The 22,639-nt window shown below is 45.7% G+C and overlaps 1 protein-coding gene across 1 annotated transcript in view; it reads left to right on the forward strand.

Moving 5' to 3' along the window:
- Positions 1-22,639, forward strand: part of EPB41L5 (erythrocyte membrane protein band 4.1 like 5) — a gene marked incomplete in the record, with an annotated part of 89,923 nt that overhangs the window by 9,107 nt on the left and 58,177 nt on the right. The window contains 1 exon segment of the mRNA XM_077450206.1: positions 10,589-10,775. Coding sequence (XP_077306332.1) covers positions 10,596-10,775 — 180 coding nt within the window.

Below are 22,639 nucleotides of genomic sequence, written 5' to 3' on the forward strand. Positions count from 1 at the left end.
TCTAAGCATGTAGACAGAAAGTAGCTTCAAATGGGTGCAGGAGATCTGCAGTAGCATGGAGATGCGACAAAAAAAAAAGATTACATTGTATCTCTCCATTGAGATATTGAGCTTTCTTGTCCTGATTTCAAGGGCTGGAAAGGGAGAATTTCATCTCCAAGCTTTTCTGGAAAATTTGTATATTCTAAGTAATTATTATTTATTTATTTTTTAGAAAAGATTTTAACTTCTGAACAACAAGTGTCAAAAATAGGCTTGTTCCTTAAGCGGTTAAGTCCTGCTAGATGACTTCATGCAGGTATAGCTATGTAAAACATTTAAAAATAATTTGTCTATACCAGTGATGGCGAACCCTGGTGCCAAGGTTCGCCATCACTGTGGTCTATACTGTTTAATAATACACCCTCGATCCTGCACATGCTCAGTTGCTCTCCTTCCCTCCCTTTTTTTTTTTTTTTTTCCCGCACACAGTGCCTAAAGATTTACTGCTGCTCTGGGCTTCAACAAAATGTCTTCCAGCATGAATAAACGGCAGCAATGCTGGAGGCAATTTGCTGCCCACACTAATTTTGGTGTTTTTGAAAATTCAAAGTTCTCCTCCTTTTTAGGGCTAACAGATTAAAAAGTGTTTGTGTGTGTTTGTTTTTTATTTATTTTTATTTCTTCTTTTTTTGGATTTCCGAACTTATTAGAAATAACAAATTACCCTAAAAAAATAGATTTTTTATTTTTTTGACAATGTGCATGTCTAAAAAATGAAATAAAAAAAAAAATGTTTCTGGTGCTATGCCCTTTTTTAAAAGTGGGGTCCATCAGGGCTTAACACCGGATATAACCTGGATGGACTCTGAGAATACAGAGACCTCACAGGTCTGATTAGTTCCAGTATTAGGCTCCATGCACACTGAAGCTCAAAAAAGCTATTTCTGGATGCCAGATTGCTGGCAGAAAACGCTGGTTGAAAAACCTGCTTTGCATTTTATACTAGCGTTAATGAGCGTTAATGAGCGTTTTTACAGCGTTAGCGTTAATGGGCGTTTTTTATAAAAATACACAGAGGACACTCCAAAAATCCCACAATGCATTGAAAAATAGAATGCCGAACACTAATGAATGAGCGTTAATGAGCGTTTGTCGTTTTTGCCGCTGAAAAACTGCACTTTGAACGCGAATTTCTGGCGTTCAGAAAAAAGCCCATAAACTCCACTGCTCATTAAAGCTGAAAAACGTCCATGTGTGCATGGACACATAGGCTAACATAGAGTGGAGTTTATGGGCTTTTACAAAAAACGCCAATAAACTGCAGTTTATCAGCTTCAGTGTGCATGGAGCGTAAAACCTTCCCCAGAGCAATAATGTAAACAGTTACTCTGGAATATACATTATACAACTTTTTTCCTTCTTTTTTTTTTTTTTTTTTTGATTTTACCAAAACCATATAATATGAGGACAAAGCTAAACACTTCCAATTTGAATGCAGGCAGGCCGGCCCTTGTACTACATAGTTGAAGGTATATCTAAAGGAAATTGAAGCAGAACATGTAGTGGACAGCAGTGATGCGGTGACTGCACTTCACTGCTCCCCTCCCAGTACAGGTCTGTCAGTGGGTGAGAACTGATCCTGTGACATCTGTTCCCCTGCTGATTGATGGGTCTTCTACAATCAGACCCAGTCTATCTTTATGAGCAATTTTATCTTGATTGTTTCCTACACCAGAGTCCTTTTTAGGGTGGGGTGTTATCAGTGTTCTCAGAGGTGTCACTATACTGGACAAGTGTCTTTTCAGTGCTGCTGGATAGTGACCCCCTACCCTCCCCTCCCCCCCCCCACCTGTCTCCCAAGACCCCGCCATATATATGATTGGTGCCTAAATATAGAACACTTCTATCTCTGGAAACTTTCACACTGATTCTCCGTAGAAGACCTTTATTACACTTGCCCCATCCCCCCCCACAGTTGCACACTATTTTTATTTATTATGCATGTTTATATCTCTGACATATACTGCAGTGCTGTACAGAGAACACTGAGCCAGTCACATCATCGGTGTCTGTACCAGAGGAGCTTACACTCTGTCCCCCCCCCCCCCCCCCATTACACTCTGTTCCCATCTGTAGAGTGGATGATGGACCATTTCTTGCTTCAGTGCCCCTTCAATATAGAAGTCTATAAGTGGGTGGGGCTCTGGGTATAATTTTACTTTCCCTCTTGAGTTTTGCTGAGTGGTCGTACGGGTCTTTTTCGAGACTCCCAGGGATTTTGATTTTTGAGGCTTCCTCCCCTTTTTTTTTTTTTTTTTTTTTTTTTTTTTCTTCTTCTAGTTCACTTAGTAGTCTATTACTACTTATGGAATGCACGGTGTCAGGTATCCATTTTTTGGGGGGGGGGGGGGTCCTTCCTGTCAATATGGTGGTGGTGCAGGACGTTCTGGGGGAGGCTGGGAAGATTCGGGCTCTTGAGAAGGACGGGTGGTGGCCGGGGGGGGGGGGGCCTGGACAGTGGCGTGGAGGAAATGTCGGGTCCCTGTAGCTGCTGTCACACTCTGGGTGTGCGTCTTTTCTTTCCCGTCCCCCTGGATTTTGTTATCAGATTTTTGGAATAAGGCTGCATGTATGGGATAAGTGTGTGATCCTTTCTTAGCCTGAGGGGAGTTTAGGTGGAGGTTCGGACTTTTGTTAAGGAGCAGCATCTTAATAATTTTGAAATGTCTTGGTTTGTATATTTTAAAAAAAAATTTAATTTTTTTCCTGGCAAAAGGCCATTTCTGTTTCCATGCTGATGCAATCTAGTTGTGTGAGTAAAAAAAAAAAAAAAGTATGAATAAAAAAGAGATAAAATATATAGTGTGTGTGTATGTATATGTCCCACAATCAAACACTATTTATTTACATTTACTGTATATGTATACACGGTATCTGTACCAGAGGAGCTTACACTTTAATGTCCCCCCCACATTCACATAATAATAAATTGTAATATTATTCATTTATGTAGCACTGACATATACTGCAGTGTCTGTACCCGAGGAGCTTACACTCTAATGTCCCTCCACAGTCAATAATAATTATATTATTCATTTATATAGCTCTGACATATACTGCAGTGCTGTACAGAGATCATGATCCAACCTAATCCGTAGGGTTTTTCCCGGGGGGCTTTCCTGTGCGGTGGGTGGGATTGCCGGTATGCTTACACAAGATGGGGACATTATCCGTCAGTTACAAATCCAGAGAATTTTTAGATCTGATTTTAATTTGTATCTTTGATGCTTCATCGGGTTTTTGTCCTGAAGGTGATCAATTTTGATCTATTAATGATCAGCCGCCATGGTGGAGGTGTGGCCTGCCTGCAGCAGACTGATGACATCACAGTCTGATGAAGCTTGAGGACGGCTTTTAGGCCGGGTTCACACCGCTGCGGGGGGAGATCCGGATGTGATTCGCACTGCAGTGCAAATCACATCCGATCTCCGTAGCGATGCGAGTTCAGCCATACAGATAGTATGGCTGAATTCGCATCGCTCCGCAGCAAACTCGCACGGGACCCTTTTTTTGGTCCGCAGCAGAATCGGATCGCATGGGGTTCACACCATGCGATCTGATTCCTGTGCGAGTCGGCAGATCGCACTGCGATATGCGGACGGATCTGGGGGTGTCATTAACATTTCATTGACACTCCCAGCCGTTCGCATAGGGCAGTGTGAACTGCCGCTGGGAGGCATGCGATGCGGGAACCCGCCGCGGATTCGCGGCGTTCCTGCATCGCTGTGGTGTGAACCCAGCCTTAAGGTGAAACTTGTCAACTTCTTCCTTTTTTTTTTTTTTTTTTTTTTTTCATTCATTCAAGTCCATTGTAACGCGCCATAAGCAAGCCCTATACAGCATTTACGGCACATTTGACAAGTATGTAGCAAATATCAGTGAGGTGGAAAAAAAAAAAAAAAACCCCACTGGATGATCACCTAGTAATCCAACCCTGTCCTCAAGTACCCCCAACAGGCCATGTTTGCAGGTTTTTCCTTTATCTTGCACAGGTGCTTTTAAATCACAGTATCGGGGGCGTTGTTAGGTCTACAAAAGATCTGGGGCTTATATATATTATATTATATTATACCCACTAACCCTATAGGTGCGTTGGTTAGGTTTATCATGAATTTTATTTTGATTTGTACAGTTTTCCCTTTACATTACCTAATCCCAATATGTGATTTCCCCCCCCCCCCATACATCACTTTCTCCTTTATAGGTGACACCTATACATCATTTAAGCCATATATGTGATCCCTACATTACCATTTCCCTAAAGGTGATAATTTGTATGTCACTGTTACAGGTGTGTATATCTATAGTATCTCACAAAAGTAAGTACACCCCTCACATTTCTGTAAATCTTTTCTTCTATCTTTTCATGTGACAACACTGAAGAAATGACACTTGTCTACAATGTAAAGTAGTGAGTGTACAGCTTGTATAACAGTGTAAATTTGCCGTCCCCTCAAAATAAACTCAACACACAGCCATTAATGTCTAAACCGCTGGTAACAAAAGTGAGTACACCCCTAAGTGAAAATGTCCAAATTGGACCCAAAGTGTCAATATTTTGTGTGGCCGCCCATTATTTTCCAGCACTGCCTTAACCCTCTTGGGCATGGAGGTCACCAGAGCTTCACAGGTCACCACTGGAGTCCTCTTCCCCCCTCCTCCCTGATGACATCACAGAGCTGGTGGATGTTGGAGACCTTGTGCTCCTCCACCTTCTGTTCTGAGGATGTCCCACAGATGATCAATAGGGTTTAGGTCTGGAGACATGCTTGGCCAGTCCATCACCTTTACCCTCAGCTTCTTTAGCAAGGCAGTGGTGGTCTTGGGGGTGTGTTTGGGGGGTTATCATGTTTGGAATACTGCCCTGCGGTCCAGTCTCTGAAGGGAGGGGATCATGCTCTGCTTCAGTAATGTCACAGTACATGTTGGCATTCATGGTCCCCTCAATGATCTGCAGCACTCATGCAGCCCCAGACCATGACACTCCCACCACCATGCCTGACTGTAGACAAGACACACTTGTCTTTGTCCTCCTCACCTGGTTGCCCCCACACACACTTGTCACCAAAATACGTTTATCTTGGTCTCATCAGACCACAGGACATGGTTCCAGTAATCCATGTCCTTAGTCTGCTTGTCTTCAGCAGACTGTTTGTGGTCTTTCTTGTGCATCATCTTTTAGAAGAGGCTTCCTTTTGTGACGACAGCCATGCAGGCAAATTTGATGCAGTGTGCGGTGTATGGTCTGAGCACTGACAGGCTGACCCCCCCCCCCCACCCCTACAACCTCTGCAGCAATGCTGGCAGCACTCATACGTCTATTTCCCAAAGACAACCTCTGGATATGACGCTGAGCACGTGACCTCAACTTCTTTGGTGGACCATGGCAAGGCCTGTTCTGAGTGGAACCTGTCCTGTTATACCGCTGTATGGTCTTGGCCACCGTGCTGCAGCTCAGTTTCAGGGTCTTGGCAATCTTCTTATAGCCTAGGCCAGTGATGGCGAACCTCGGCACCCCAGATGTTTTGGAACTACATATCCCATGATGCTCAACTACACTGCAGAGTGCATGAGCATCATGGGAAATGTAGTTCCAAAACATCTGGGGTGCCAAGGTTCACCATCACTGGCCTAGGCCATCTTTATGTAGAGCAACAATTCTTTTTTTTTATTCCGATCCTGAGAGTTCTTTGCCATGAGGTGCCATGTTGAACTTCCAGTGACCAGTATGAGAGAGTGAGAGCGATAACACCAAATTTAACACACCTGCTCTCCATTCACACCTGAGACCTTGTAACACTAACGAGTCACATGACACCGGGGAGGGAAAATTGCTATTGGGCTCAATTTGGACATTTTCACTTAGGGGTGTACTGACTTTTGTTGCCAGCGGTTTAGGCATTAATGGCTGTGTTATTATTTTGAGGGGACAGCAAATTTACACTGTTGTACACTCGCATAGTTAGTTGAATAAAGACACCAGTCCAACCTGAGTGAGTGTCTACAATTGTTTCTATCCCTGTACATTGCACACTCACATTGGTCCCTACCCTCAAGGAGCCCACAATCCAAGGTCCCCATTCATATACTAGGGGGCCAATTTTGGACAGAAGCCAATTAACCTCCCAGCATGTCTTTGGAGTGTGGGAGGAAACCCAGGTACCCGGAGGAACCCACGCAGGCACAGGGAGAACATGCAAACTCCAGGCAGGTAGTGTCGTGGTTGGGATTCGAACCTTCCTACTGCTAGGTAAGAGTTCTACCCACTACACCACTGTGCCGCTCGACTTTACATTGTAGACAAGTGTCATTTCTTCAGTGTTGTCAAATGAAAAGATAGAAGAAAATATTTACAAAAATGTTAGAGGTGTACTCTTTTGAGATATTGTGTGCTTTGTGATCCTCCTATACATTACTTGTACCCTATATATCCCAATATATCGCTTCCTGTAGGTGATTCTACCCCCCCCCCCCCCCCCCCCAATACCAGTTATGGTGAACCTTGGCACCCCAGATATTTTGGAACTACATTTCCCATGATGCTCAACTACACTGCAGAGTGCAAGAGCATCATGGGAAATGTAGTCCCAAAACCCTCTGGGGTATCAAGGTTCACTATCACTGCCCTATACAATACTTGCGCTCTATGGGTGATCCCTCCTATATTACACCCTCCTTGTGATCTCCCATAAAGCACCTACTCCCTTTAGCTGGTTCCCAATAGAATATGCCCCCTATAGGAGATCTCTACACATTACTTGTACCCTATGGGTGATCTCCCTATAGTTGATCCTCTATACATTTCTTGCACCCTATTAGTGATCCCTTATATTACTAATCTCCCTATAGAAGATTCCTAATATATCATTGTGCCCTATAGGTGACCCCCCCCCCCCCCCCTATGAATTCCGATATGCGTTCCCCTATACATTAAATTAACACGAAGTATTACATCTCTGGGTTGCATTTCCAGAAAAAAAAAATATAATATAAATATATATATATTTATTCCATATTCGCACAGTATTTAAAGGGCTGGTCCACCTATACATTTTATTTTAGTCTCCTATGGAGCTAAGGGGGGTATGTCAGGGATACTCCAACATACTGTCACAATTTTCAACATCAAATATTTTATTTGGTCATTTGCTGCACAGGAAGTTGTTCCTTTTTCCTTATTAAACCATATTTGTGCAAATCGGAGTCTTTGCGCGTAAAGCGTTTTTTTTAAAAATATTTTTAGTGATTGGCTAAATGTTGCCTTGGGATTTTCTGTATGGCCAGCCGTGGGCTGCTGAATTTTCAATTTGTACCTTTTTGTATTTCCTGCTGTTGAAATAAAATAGAGATCATGTCGCTACATTGATATGTGTTGTGTGGGGTTTTTTTTTTTTTTTTTTATTTTTTTTTTTTTTTCTTAGGCCTTATTTAGCCTAAAATGGCAGTTGGCATAGAACAGCGGCTGTGCCGTCGCCCTTTCTGGGTCCCGACTATCTCGCCAGGCATGGGGAAGCCGCGCTCAGTGGCGATTTTAGGATTTGTCTTGCACACATTTTCAGTGAACTGATGGAAGGTTTTGAAGGTTCCTCGTACGCCTGCAGCCTTCCCTCTTCCCATCTGCTGCCGGATTGTGATAACGATGACGTTTCTTTCATGCCCAGACACGGATCTCCCATTATATTTAGAAGATATTTCGCTCGTGAAACCTGTTTTAGGTTTTGTCGGTGAGTCATCTCCTGGTTTCTATAAGTCGCAGACGAATCCTGTCGCTGGAACGCACAACGGCCCGAAGGACCGCTGCTCTGGGTCTGTGGGCAAATCCTTTTCCAGGTGTGGAGGTTTTTCATGGCGGAGGACTGTCTGGTCATAGAAGGTATGCCATACCGCATGCTGGAACTATAAGGATATTGGGCACTTTTTGGACAGGTCAGCGACCGCAGAGGTGAGAGTGATGAAGACCCCCCCCCCCCACCCCCCCCAGCTGACCTTTTTCATTGTGTATCCATTGCCAGGCAGAGGTGTGGGCAGGAAGGGAGTACCCCTAGGACACCTCAGCAGGAGGGGGTGCAAAATAAGCTGGCCCTGCCGTTTACATTGCCGTTTACATTGCCGTTTACAGCTCATTGGGAAGAAGGCGCACTCTGACTTTTTTTTTTTTTTTTTGGCTATGGGTGCCTCATCCCACCTTGGTGTGTATCATAAACTATTTTCATGTATTCATTTATTTTTACCCATCTCGGTGCTGCTGATCTCCTGTGGCCTCTTTCAGCCACCTCATGTCTACGTGCACTCCCTCCGTCCTCTTGTTCTCGTCCAGATCCCTGATTAAGGGTGCAAAATAGAATCCAGCCAGCGACCCATTTTCCTCCAAATGCAATAATGTTTATTGGCTACAAGATGAGTGTAGCATAGATGCCCCTACGCGTTTTTGGCCGTCAGGCCTTGCTCATCATATACTATGATTAAGACCTGATGGCTCTTACGCGTTTTGCCCATCAGGCCTTAAAGTGGTTCTAAAGCCTCCCAAGGTTTTATACTTTAATGCACTCTGTGCATTAAGGTTAAAACCTTCAGTGCTGCAGGACCCCGCCCCCAATATGCTTACCTGAGCCCAATCCGATCCAGCGATGAGCAGCGGCTCTTGGCACCGTCTCCCTCATTGGGCAGATTTTTAGCAGCAGGAGCCATTGGCTCCCACACCTGTCGATCAACTCCAGTGACGAGGGAGTGAGGGGTGGGGCTGTGTCCTGCTGTCTGTGCCAATGGACACAGCAGCGGGTCTCGGGAGCGAGCCCACGAGAGTGCCCCCATGGGAATCGGCTTTCCTATTGGGGACAGCAGCAAGAGGAGGAGCCAGGGGCACTGGTGGGTGAGACCTGAGAAGATGCTGATCCACTCTGCAATTCTATTGCACAGAGCAGGGAAGGAAAACGTTTCCTCTTGCAACCACTTTGCATGAGATTTATGTGAGTAAGGCCCGACGGCCGAAACGCGTATGTCTATGCTGTACGCCTTCTTTTAGCCAGTTACTGCATTTACTATTTAATTTAAAATGACTGCATTTGGAGGTTGCCGGCTGGTTTCTATTTTGGACTCTTATCAGTCATGCTGGTGCTCGGGCTATCTCCTACATGGAATCTCAGTGCTGAGTAATGTATCTTTTTCTCTCTGTGTTTGTGGACCCTGATAGGATGGACCATGCCTGAGAAATGTCGTGGCCTCTTTGTAGGCTCCGTCTGTTTGTGACGAAGTGACAACGCAATTGGGAGGCAGGGACAAAGTGTAGTCGCGTCCAAAACAGGAAGTGCCCGAACCTTCATGGATTATCACCAGGGACTTTTGAAATTGTTGTACAGCTTGTATGAGACTTGGTGATTTGGATTTAGAATATTACTATTGGTCTCGGCTCTTTAAAGTCTGACATCAGTAATTATGATTCTTACACTATGTCTGGTGACAGACTTTGAACGGTGGAGATTGGCCGACACCAACAGTTCTGGACTGTGATGGACAGACAGACCTACCTTTTTGGGGAATATCAGACTTAAGTTTTTGAGGTGCTCACTCATGTTCTGGGCACCATTGGTGATCAATGTAGGAGACCCAGCGGGGGGTTCCCAGCAATTGGTGGCAGCTCCATTAAAAGCAATGAGAGGCTACCGACTCCTGCAGCTAAACCACAGCAGACAGTCTGAATCCAGGGTCGCTAGCAGTTTTATGTCATTTGTCCCCTGTCTATGACCATTTACTCGCATGTGTCCAGTCTTCAACAACTCCTGTAGCACGTTTGCTCTCTGACCGCCTCCTGTAGCGCGCGCGCTCTCTGACCGCCTCCTGTAGCGCGCGCGCTCTCTGACCGCCTCCTGTAGCGCGCGCGCTCTCTGACCGCCTCCTGTAGCGCGCGCGCTCTCTGACCGCCTCCTGTAGCGCGTTGCGCGCGCTCTGACCGCCTCCTGTAGCGCGTTGCGCGCGCGCGCCTCTCTGACCGCCTCCTGTAGCGCGTTGCGCGCGCGCGCTCTCTGACCGCCTCTTCTTCTTGCAGCACGTATAATACATAATTCGCCTAGATACACAAAGTAGCTAGAATGTATGTATGGTTGTGTTGTTATGTTATCACTGTGGCTTGTTGTATCTTCCATCATGAAGGGGGTTAGTAATCGTCCAATAAGGTTATTCTTTCTCGGTCATATCGGGGGACGTGGTACACGGTGAGATCAGTCATCCAGATCTAATTGGGAATTGTATATTTTCTTCAGCATTTTCCTTCATCCGGGGAGAATGCGAATCTCTACAAATAGAAGAGGATTTATTATTTTGTGCACTTCTAGCTTTTCATAAGCTGACAATTGGCGCTGTTGGCAGGATGTGATTGGCTCTCACTCTTCTTCTTGTATCTTTATTATTTTCAGCAGTTCGTTGATGAAAGCTTGTGGCACCCGAAGGCAATATTAGATTGTAGTTGTCCTGCTGATGGGAAGAATTTTTTTTAATTTTTTTTGGAAAAGATTTAAAAACTAAATGAGTTTATTTTATTTATTTTTTGCAGCTAAAAGATGTTCAGTTTTTTCCGGCGCACTATTGGGCGCCGGTCTATGCGCCGGCATGAGGAAAAGGAACGCCTCCGAGAAGCCCAGAAAGCGCCAACCCACATCCCGGCAGCTGGAGATGCCAAATCGGTGATCACGTGTCGCGTGTCCCTGCTGGACGGGAGCGATGTCAGCGTGGAACTGCCGGTGAGTGCTCCGTGATTGGATGGCCTGTCCTGTAAATATAACTTGTATCTGGAGAGTGGTGATGTCACACTTGTATAATATATCGCATAGCCAGGGAACCGTGATGTCACTCCTGTATAATATATCTAATATTCGGAGAGCAGTCATGTGACTCCTGTATAATGTATATCCAGAGACCAGTGATGTCACACCTGTATAATATATCTTATATGTGGAGAGCGGTGATGTCACTCCTGTATAATGTATATCATATCTGGAGTGGGGGGATGTCACTTCTCTGTAATATACCGTATTTATCGGTGTATAACACGCACTCCCCCCCCCCCCCCCCTTTTAAAATTGGGGGGGGGGGGGGGAATTGTGGGTGCGCGTGTTTATACGATGACCCCCCGCCGATTGTGAGCCTTTTGGCGTCCGTTCTCAGTCTGGCGAGAGCTACCGAGTGCTGCTGAGATACACAGGACATCCGGCTCTATATCTCGGTGGCGCCATTTTTAAATGGCAAAGGTGCAGATGGACACTGGCAAGGGTGCATTGATGGGCATTTAAATGTAGGATTTATTTATTTTTGGGGGGGGGGGGGTTTCTTTCCTTAAAATTCCCTCCTAAACTTGGGGCGCGTGTTATATGCCAATAAATATGGTACCTTCTATCTAATGATCACATTACCGGTGTGTTTGAAGTTATTATGGGATGGTTTAATGGAACTTCGCTATTTCTTAGTTCTAAAAAAACTGGGTGTATATAAAAAGTAAACCTCCTTATATTGTGCTGAGAAGTAATTTAATTTTAGGGAAGACTTCCGAGTCCTGAATCTGGACGCGGTGAAAGCAAATCTCGTCCCTCTAATTGCTCGCTAACTGTCGGCGCGGTTTACGGGAACGCTGAGCTTGAATGAGAAGGAAACATCTGTCACAATGAATAGCTCACCTTTTTGTAACACAATGGAACATTCCGCTAATGGGATAATCCAGATATTAATTAACATTCAGAAAGTTCCGGCCAATTGTCAGCGCAGCTCATGTGTGAATAGCGACTAATCAGCTCTGCTACACACGGGAAACTCCGACCAAGATACTTTCTATTTCTTGTAAAAAATAAAAATAAAAAATTCTGATTTAAAGGAACTTTCCTCTTCTCCTCCCCACCTTTTTTTTTATTTAATTTTTTTATTTTTATTTTTTTTGTTGGTAGGAAAGTGAAAGCAAAATGTTTTGTATTTCATCATTTATTTTCAGCTAAAGATATTTTTGTTTTGGAAGGTGAGAGAGTTTACAAAGAGGAGGCGGCCATGACTCTAATGGCTTTCTGCTCCGCCCCTTTTTATCCACATAGCTCAGGAGGATCTTCCTGCCCCATCCCTTTTTATCCTTCCGAGCTCAGTAGGAGGATCTTTCTGCTCTGCCCCTTTTTATCCTTCAGAGCTCAGTAGGAGGGTCTTTTGTGCTCCACCCTTATTTTTTTTTTTTAATCCACAGAGCTCAGTAGGAGGATCTTCCTGCCCCCCATCCCTTTTTTATCCTTTTACAGGGCTCGGTATTGTAGTAAGATCTTTCTGCTCCACCCCTTTTCCTTATAGCTCACTAGGAGGATAGTCTGCTCTGCCCCTCCTACTGAGCAATGTGAGGGATAAAAAGGGGCGGAGCAGACTATCCTCCTAGTAAGCTATAAGGAAAAGGGGCAGAGCAGAAAGATCCTCCTACACTACTGAGCAATGTGAAGGATAAAAGAGGGCAGAGAAGATCCTTTTTATCCCTCACATGGCTCAGGAGGAGGATCTTTCTGCTCCGCCCCTTTTCCTTATAGCTTACTAGGATAGTCTGCTCCGCCCCTTTTTATCCCTCACGTTGCTCAGTGGGAGGGGAGGAGCAGACTATCCTAGTGAGCAATAAGGGAAAGGGGCGGAGCAGAAAGATCCTCTTACAGTACTGAGCCCTGTAAAGGATAAAAAGGAGCGGAGGAGAAAGATCATCCTCCTGAGCCATGTGAGGGATAAAAAAGATCTTCTCTGCCCCTTTTTTTTTTTTTTTTTTTTTTTTTCTTCCCGCCCCCTTTCATAGCTTACTAGGAGGATCTTTCTGCTCCGCCCCTTTTCCTTAGGGCTTACTAGGAGGATCTTTCTGCTCCGCCCCTCTTCCTTATAGCTTACTAGGAGGCTCTTTCTGCTCCGCCCCTCTTCCTTATAGCTTACTAGGAGGCTCTTTCTGCTCCGCCCCTCTTCCTTATAGCTTACTAGGAGGCTCTTTCTGCTCCGCCCCTTTTCATTATAGCTCACAAGGAGGATCTTTGTGCTCTCCGCCCCTTTTCCTTATAGCTCAGTAGGAGGATCTTTCTGCTCCACCCCCTTTTCATAGCTTACTAGGAGGATCTTTCTGCTCCGCCCCTTTTCCTTATAGCTTACTAGGAGGATCTTTCTGCTCCGCCCCTCTTTATTATAGCTCAGTAGGAGGATCTTTCTGCTCCGCCCCCCTTATCCCTTGCATATTTCCAGTAGGATTTTTTTCCTCCACCCCTTTTTTATCCCTCACATAGCTCGTGGGAGGTTTTTCCCGCTCCGCCCCCTTTTTATCCTACTGATAGCTCAGATTAATTGAGTGGAGGGGGTTGGGTTTAGCATGTGTAGGTTGACACAGAAAGGTTCTTCAATGGGAGCTTGCTGATGGCATTGCTGGCTGATTCATTCAGGGAAGGGGTTGTTTTGTAACAGTGTTTGTGCAGTGTTTTTTTATGTGTGTGTGTATGTATGTGTGTGTATATATATATATTATATATATTATGCTTGAACTCCAGGATCAGCATTTATCCTCTAAATCCATTCCTAATGTGTCCTCCTTCTGGAATCTCGGTGATCTTTGTGTATTTCCCCCAGATCTGTGCCGTCCTCCAGCAGTGTGAGACTTCCTGTAATAAAGACCGCTCACTGCTGCCCCCTCTCCTTGTGCAGGGGGACCGGTCTTGTCTCTGCCCCCCTCCTGTAGTGGGTGGAGCCTGCCGTGCTCTGCTCTCTGCACAGGCCATGTACAGCACAGTGATGAGGTCACGGATAGTTCTACAATGTAATATCTGGGTTTGGCAGGGGATGCGGACTTCCATCTTTGATCCATGACGATCGAGAAACCTACAACAAGGCTACAGCAGCCTTTTTATCAAGTGTGTGTGTGTGTGTGTGTGTGTGTGTGTGAGAATGTCGCTGTTTGTCGGCTCTGATATATTTTTAGAGGTTTTGCAGTTTCGCTGAAACCTCCAGAAAGGGAAAAGAATAAACCCTTCCAGTGAAACGTTAAATATTCACCAACTGCCGGAAACCTCCGTGTTTGCACTCCTTCTGCAATGTGCGTCACCGTGACAACCAGGAAAATATCAGTGAAGGGTCGTGTGTCCCGATCACTGGCCAGAAATGTGCGTTTCACCCGCGAGGAGAAGTCCTGATCAGTCCTTCTAACCCGATATCTTCAGGTTTGGTAGCTCCTATATTATCCATTAATTATCATCATGTATCCCTTGACATCTCGTATGAGGGGTTCCCACCATCCTTGTGCTGAGTTCCCGGCTCTGTACACCCGCTGTGCCCATTATGAGGGGTTCCCACCATCCCTGTGCTGAGTTCCCGGGTCTGTACACCCGCTGTGCCCATTATGAGGGGTTCTCACCATCCTTGTGCTGAGTTCCTGGGTCTGTACACCCACTGTGCCCATTATGAGGGGTTCTCACCATCCTTGTGCTGAGTTCCTGGGTCTGTACACCCACTGTGCCCATTATGAGGGGTTCCCACCATCCCTGTGCTGAGTTCCTGGGTCTGTACACCCACTGTGCCCATTATGAGGGGTTCCCACCATCCCTGTGCTGAGTTCCCAGGTCTGTACACCCGCTGTGCCCATTATGAGGGGTTCCCACCATCCCTGTGCTGAGTTCCCGGGTCTGTACACCCGCTGTGCCCATTATGAGGGGTTCCCACCATCCCTGTGCTGAGTTCCCGGGTCTGTACACCCGCTGTGCCCATTATGAGGGGTTCCCACCATCCCTGTGCTGAGTTCCCGGGTCTGTACACCCGCTGTGCCCATTATGAGGGGTTAACTTTGTTTATTGAAAATCTTACAACCAACAACTTGTATACAATAAAACCATAATAAATAAATAAAACACATATTTACAAAATAATTGAATCTGACTATACAAACAAGAACATAATAAATGGTGCAATCCAAAATGCGTACAACATAATCCTTATGGGAGAGCCAGACTAAGGAACATCACTGTCACCATGCATGGAGCCTTTTATAAAAATGGAGTGGGAACTGCCATCAGGGTAGTTGAGGCAGACGTTTCTTAGCCCGACTACTCCCTCTGCCTGGAGAACCAGCGCGCTTCGTTGCACCCTATCCATAGAGGATGCTGAACTGAACGAGTCCCACTCATCATCATCATCCGACAGGGCCTTTGAACTTATTTTCTAAATACAAAACCTTAGGACTTAAAGCGGGAGTCCGCCGGGAGTGCAGGTTTTTTTTTTTTTTTTTTTTAAAAGCCAGCAGCTACAAATACTGCAGCTGCTGACTTTTAAAATAGTGACACTTACCCGCCCAGCGCGCCCGCGATGTCGGCACCCGAAGCCGATCTCTCGATCGTCTCTCGGGTGCTGCCGCCGCCATCTTGGGTATGGGAATCAGGAAGTGGAGCCTTTCGGCTTCATTTCCCGGTTCCCTACTGCGCATGCACGAGTCGCGCTGCGCAATAAGGATGGACCCCGCTGCCTCTGGGATCTATGTGTTTCCCAGCAGGCAGCGGGGGACTTTTGGAAAGGGGCGTAATTTACGCCCCCTTTCCGCAGAGAGCTATCCCGGAAGTGGGTGCAGATACCTGTACTGTACAGGTACCTGCACCCCCCCTCCCCCCTGAAAGGTGCCAATTGTGGCGCCGGAGGGGGGCAGGGTTGCAATGAGCGGAAGGTCCACTTTAGGGTGGATCTCCGCTTTAAAGTGGTTGTAAACCCTTACAAACCACTTTGACCTACAGGTAAGCCTAAATTAAGGCTTACCTGTAGGTCCAAGAAATATCTCCTAGACCTACACGGTTTAGGAGATATTTACCTGAAGACAGCCACTGCTGTCTACTGCGCATGCGCGGGAGTGACGTCGTCGCTGCTCCGACCCACCAAGAAGATGGACGCTCGGAACTACAGGGGACAGCGGTGACTTCGCTGGCTCCTGTGTCAGGTAAGTGACACATAATAGACTACTATGCGATGCATAGTGGTCCATTATGCTTTTGGCTTTGCAGGGAATCGAAGAGGAAGTAAATCCATCAGGGTTTACTTCCTCTTTAAGTTAACTATACAGAGACCCTACAGCATCGGGGGAGGGGGACTGGCACCGCACTTGATGCACCAGCCTCAGCACCTCTTGCTGCCTCTGCAATTTTAGAAGACACAGAAGGATTGGACACATGCTCGGCAACTGAAACCTTACCTACAGACTGGGGAGACACAGACACATTGGGTATTGGCACAGACTCAGATGGACTCACAGGCCCTCCAGCTGCTGAGCTCTGTGCATCCTCCATGTCCAGACGGAAGAACTCTCTCATGAGCTCTGGCTTGTGCATTGTGGTTGTGCATTGCCTCAGGACATTGACTGTAAGGATGTCCCACCGCATTGCAGATTGCACCTTTATAATATTACAGTTCTTTGCCAAATGCCCTATACCCTGACACAGAGAGCACTTCATCACTGGACAGGAGGATGCAAGATGCCCTTTGTCACCACACTTGTTGCAGAGCTTTGGCTGGCCCGGGTAGAAGATGGTCAGGCTGTCCCTCCCCAGGAAAGCTGAGGATGGCAGATGCTGCACAACATTGTCAATGGCCTTTAATTTTGGCTGCACAGACCATCCCCCCCCTCCCCCCCCGTCCATATTCCCCAATCGTCCAAAATCTTTTAGGGGGCTCAGGACGTCCCCATACCTCCTCAACCATACAGTTAGATCCCCTTGGGGTATAGATTCATTACGGACAAGAGTTGTCACCATCTTAATGAGGGGCTGGCGTGATATAAGCTTGGGGATGAGCCCTTTCCAGTCCGGCAGGCCCCTACACACGTGTTCAAACTTCTCCCAAAATATGTCCAAAGACTCGGGACGGATAAAGGACAAATCATATTCATAGAAACCTGCCGGACTGATCAGGGCGAAGATGTCTGCAGACCTAAACCCCATCTGCAGGATTTTATCCACCACTGTCCTCCTATGTGGGGGGTTTCCATCACCTTCCCATTTCAACTGGACAACAAGGGAGGAAGATAAAACTTTTTTCATATTCCTTCCCTTCTTGCTCCCCCTTCCCAGATCCTGTGGCAGCAACACCAGCATAAGGTTTTTCTTCCAGCACCAGCATTTGCAGTCTTGTCCTTAGATACATTCAAACCTGCTGGCAGAGTCTCTGAATCAGCTGGGATGGCAGACTTCTGATTGGCAGAGGCAGGACCCACCCCCTCCCCCGAACACTCGGCTTCAATCCTGGGATCCATGACAGGCTTGGCTGCTGTAGACTCCTGGAGAGTTGTAGCACTACTGCTCCCAGCATCTCCTCCACCATTTACAGGAACAGCCGATGTGCCTGGTCCAGGCAAAGTCTCTGTATTGTCCATGGAGCGCCACACTGCAGACTCTTTCCCCAGAAGCTGACAATTACTCACACCAGTATGATCTGAAGCTTTGTTTTCAGCAGGTAATTCAGACTGCACATTGTCTCTGGGTCTGGGCTGACTGCCCGTAGCACTACAACCCTCAGCAAGCCCATTGTCACTAAAAAAGTCCACATCACCATCCTGCACACACACTGTACCTGCTTGCTGTGTTGCTACCTTTTTACAATGTCATGGCTGACGGTGGGATCAGACTTCCGCCCAGTTGTTGCAGATTTCATGGCGGATCTTGCTCTCGCAACAGGTCTCTGTTTCACAGGGTGAAGAACGGTGTCCATTTTGTCGTCTTCGTTGTCAATCATCATTATTCATCATCATCTTCATCATCATCATCACAGATTAAAGCGGAGGGCCGGTTATAAAAAAAAAAAAAAAAAAAAAAAAAAAAAGTCAGCAGCTGTAAACACTGCAGCTGCTGACTTAATAAACACACTCACCTGTCCAGGGCGCCCGCGATGTCGGCCGCCCGAGGCCGACCCGTCCCTCGGCTCTCGGGTCCCGGCGCCGCCATCCCTTGTAAGGGAAACAGGCAGTGGAGCCTTATGGCTTCACTGCCCGTTTCCTACTGCGCATGCGCGAGTCCCGCAGCGCTTTCTGAATGGGACGCGCTGTGTTCTGGAACACACAGTTCCCAGAACACAGCGCGACTCATTACCCAGAAGACGCCGCGACGAAGAGAGAAGACGGAAGATCTCCGCGGAAGAGGAAGATTAGGAAAAAGTGCCTAGCAACAGGCATTTCTGGTAAGTAAAAAAAATAAAAAAAATTTTCATTTTTTTTTTTTTTTTTTTTTTTTTTTTTTTTAGATTTTTTGTAATTTTTAACATTTTTTTGTTTTTCAGGGTGGCCCTCCCCTTTAACTCCAGCGTGCCAGTACCTCCCTCAACCTCCTGCTCAATGTTCCATATTGTTGTTGCAGAGGGAGGGAGACAGAGGCCCCCCGCCATTGAGGGCTCAGCAGATGTCTGAGTTGTTAAAGAGCTGGGCTCATCCTCCGGGCCACTTTCTCACTCTCTGCTGAGTCTGTTGGTATCTGCATCTCCTCACTGATGGGGTCACTTTCCATACAGGAAGCGGCTCCTCTCCTCATGCGATTTTAAATCGCTCCTCATTTTCTATATTTTTCTTTTAAATTGCCACTGTTCTCCTTCTGCTTCTTAACCGCTTGCTCCAAGTCCTTCAACTCAGGCCTCAGAGCCGGCCTCTTCTTGCTGTATAATTTGGCACAAACCTTGTTTTTTTTTTCTTCTGAAATTCAGTCATCAACTTCAACAATTTCTCCTCTTCTTTCTCACTCCGCTTCAGCTTTCCAACAATCCTCTGTCTGAAGGCAGGCAGGGACTCATCACTCCTTTGGCCAGGCCCAGAATCTTACACAGGCCTAGCCAGGGGGCCCCCGCCAGGGTCCTCCCCAGGATCCAGCATCCCTCCTGGGGCAGAGAAACAACTCTAGCCCCTGGTCTCTGGAAGCACAGGAGCAAAGGAACTAGCAACCTCACTGTCAAGGAGTGGAATGGCAGTTTCCCACCATCCCTGTGCTGAGTTCCCGGGTCTGTTCACCCGCTGTGCCCATTATGAGGGGTTCAGTCTATTAATGTATGTTTATAAATAAGATCAGAGATGGTTTTCTTCATGTTGGCGATCCTGCCCTCCCATTGGTCGGATGGCTTTCCATGCGATGATCTGGTTACATTGTATCTGAGAAGTGATGAGTCTTCTCTCTGTGGAATGTCTGTGGGAGGACCTGTGACTCCTCCATTGTCATTCAGCTCTTATCTCCTGACCTTACCATAAGAACGGGTGTTCTTCCATCATCACTACAGAATCCACCCGACTTCCCAACATCCCGCAATGCCAATCCCACTCACACGATACAATCATCGCACACTTGAAGGATTTATAATCGGCTAATACATGGTCTCCTTTTTTTTTTTTTTTCATCACAATATTCTGCTAATATTTTGGAACAGAGATATATATATATTATTATTATTATTATTTTATTATTATATTTAATAAAAATGGGAATTTTCTAATGAGGGGGGGGGGGGGGGGGGGGGGGGAAATGTATTAATGGCTGGGATGTTATCAGGGAGCTCTGTACAGAACTAGACATGTGCAATTAGTTTCGTTCCAATTTTTTATTTATTTTTTTGACAATTCCACACAAAATCGTTAATTCGGGAAATATTCAAATGAATGAAACCCGTTTTTTTAAGAAATTTTTCAGAAAATGGAAATTCAAAAGAACGAAAATGCGAAAGGATAACTAATATTAATAACTATTTCAATTATAGGTATTGGAATTTCCTTTTCAAATTTAGCTGTTATTGAATGTAACAAATCCAAATTATCCAAAATAATGAATGCCGCATCTAAACGAATGGAACATAATAATAATAATAATAATATTTTTTTTATTAATAATAGCTTGTTACGTTTGATTTGTTTAGCTGCGGCATTTATTTCAGATAATTCATAACTTTGGATACATTTTGTATTTGTTACGTTGGCCAACAGCCAAATTTGAAAGGAAATTTCAATACTTATAATTAGTAATGGTTCACTTTATTTTATTTTTTTTTTTTTTTTTTCGGGTTTTCCAATCTTGTTTTCGTATTTCCAAATACTGCATCTAATTGAATGGAACCTAGGAAATTGAATTTTTTTTCTGAAGTTTCCCAATTTATTTCATTTAATGAATTTCGATCAGAACAAATGACCCAAAAAAACCCCGCAACAAACACATTTTTTTCGGCGGTGTACATGTGTATGCAGAACCCTGCGGGCCCCGCCCACCCAGCCATGATCTGCCTCCATTGTGCAGAGACCTGGTGATGACATCACTGTGAAAAAAAAAAATCAGTTTGTGGGTGGAGTTTATTTTTTTTTATTTTTTTTATTCATGTGTGGAGGGAGAACCTAAGCTTAAACTTTAAAATGAACCTACCCTGGGCTCTTTTCTTTTTCTCAGAACAGGTGCAGAAACATCCGCCTTCTGTTCCACCTTCGTTGCTGCCCCCTACCCACCTCCGAGCGCCATCCTTTGGTGCCACCCCCATCAGTATTTTTAATGCTGGTTACTAGCTGTCAAGCTGCAATGTTTTTTATAAGAGGTCCAGTGTACATGAAGCCTTAGAGAATACAGAACCAAGTATCATTTTGTGCTACTAAGTAATCTGCATGACTTTTGTTCACAAGACAGTAAAACTGACCCCCTCCAGCAACAGTAGAACCCCCACTCACCTCCCTGCCCCCCCCCCCCCCCAAGCAGCCAACATCAATAGGCTGATCCCTCCCAACAAATTAAGATCCCCCACCAGCGACCATAGATCCCTGCAGCCAGCAACATTCGCTCCTCTACACCCTTTATTACGTACATTCAGTGCAGGAATCCCCCGCTGGGGAAAAAAAAAAAAAAAAAAGGGCCCTGTTCCTACCCAAACCCAACCATGTCTTCTATTGCAGTTTATTGGTCCTTGGATGTGGTGGCTGCGTCGTCGCTTCCCTTTTTTTTTTTTCTTTTTTTTTTTTCCTTAAGTGGACGTTTTCCAAAAAGCGCAGAAATCTCCAGATTTCCAACTAGTTATACCGATACAAAGAGGGGGTGGTTTTCTGCAGTGTGGGTCTAGGGTGACAACACTGCGCCTCTATAGTGTATGGTGAATGTTGTCACCCTATAACAGGGGTCTGTATGCAGACCTCCATGGCAGGACCATCGGGAAAGGTTTCAATAAAAGTTGCAGATTTTATTTACAGACTCCCTCTCCTCTGCGTAAATCTGAATGCGGTTGCTAATTGCGGTCCGTCTGCAGAACATTTTCTGAACTTTTGTTTGCTAGTTGGACTTTGCGGACCCTGAACTTTATCAACCTGGGGGGGGCTGGGGCCCCCAAGAGGGGTGAAGGGGTGGGGACCGGAGCCCCTGAGCTTCTCCGACTAGGTTGCCAGCCTGGATGGAACAAGGTGACCCTCTTGTTGGGTAATCATTTCCCTGGCACGGCGTCTGGCAGGGGGGCAGAGCTGACATTTAGGAGGATGGAAGGCGGCCAGCGAAATGTTTTCTCAGGTTTTTTTTTTTTTTTATAGGCCGCCAAACGGTGCATTCTGAAAGATGGCAAGCGATCCATTTTTAATTTTATTTTTATTTTTGCGTCACTTTTTGCTGCTCCTCATTCTGCAAAGTGTGATATGGAAGGGGAATGTAGCTGGGGGAGGGGGGAGGTTACACCATCCACTGAGGTGCATCATATACAGCACAAATGTGTTATTTTTGCTTCTTCTTTTTTTTTTTTTTTATCTGTTCTGTGCGCAATTTAAATTTTTGGGAATGGCTGAGCGGCCCCAAAATCAGAGCTGCACTTATTTTATTTATTATAATGCAATCCACTGAAAATCATTTCCCTTCACACCTATGTGCAAATACTACACATTTCTACTAATAGTATTACTTAATACTAATGTCGGCGCTCATTTTATATCCTAAGCAGTGTGTCCATCTGAGTACCCACCTTCACATCCAGAAGTCCTCATCAGACCCCCTATCCCCCTTCCCATGTAGGAGCACTCATTCAAGTCACCCCCCCCCCCCCCCCCCCCCCCATGCATCCAGGTGTGTTCATCTGATTTCCCCCCCCCCCCTTATTATTATTATTTATTTATTTTTCATCATCCAGCAGTCCGTCCGTCACCCCCCCTTCACATCCAAGAGTGGTCATCCAGGTGCCCCCCTTTTCACATCCAGTAGTACACTTTCTAAGTTCCCACCCCCTTTCACATGTAGGCGTGGGCACCTGAGTCCCCCTAACCCCCCCCCCCCCCCACTTTTTTTTTTTTTTTTTTTTAAACTACATTCAGGCGTACTGCGCCTCTTCATATCCTTCAGTGCTCAACCAAATTCACCTCCCTCTCCCCCTCTCGCCCCTCTCCCTCTACTATCTATATCTATCTTCTATATTATATAAACTTTTTTTTTTTTTTTTTTTTTTTTTGCATTCTTGTAAGGAGTATAGTAATCGCTGGTAGTTTGTTGTTCTCAATCGCCGGTATTAGTTTTCCTCCTGGGTTGTTAGTGGTTGGGCATTTTGTGGTTTTGGTAATGTGATTGAAGCAACCGCCTGGATCCGACCCAGGCCCTTTCCCCGCACCTCTCCATCCCGGGTCAGC

This window comes from Lithobates pipiens, unplaced genomic scaffold (assembly GCF_037356315.1).
Source record: "Lithobates pipiens isolate NorthernLeopardFrog02 unplaced genomic scaffold, aLitPip1_a1.2 Scaffold_22, whole genome shotgun sequence".
NCBI lineage: Eukaryota > Metazoa > Chordata > Amphibia > Anura > Ranidae > Lithobates > Lithobates pipiens.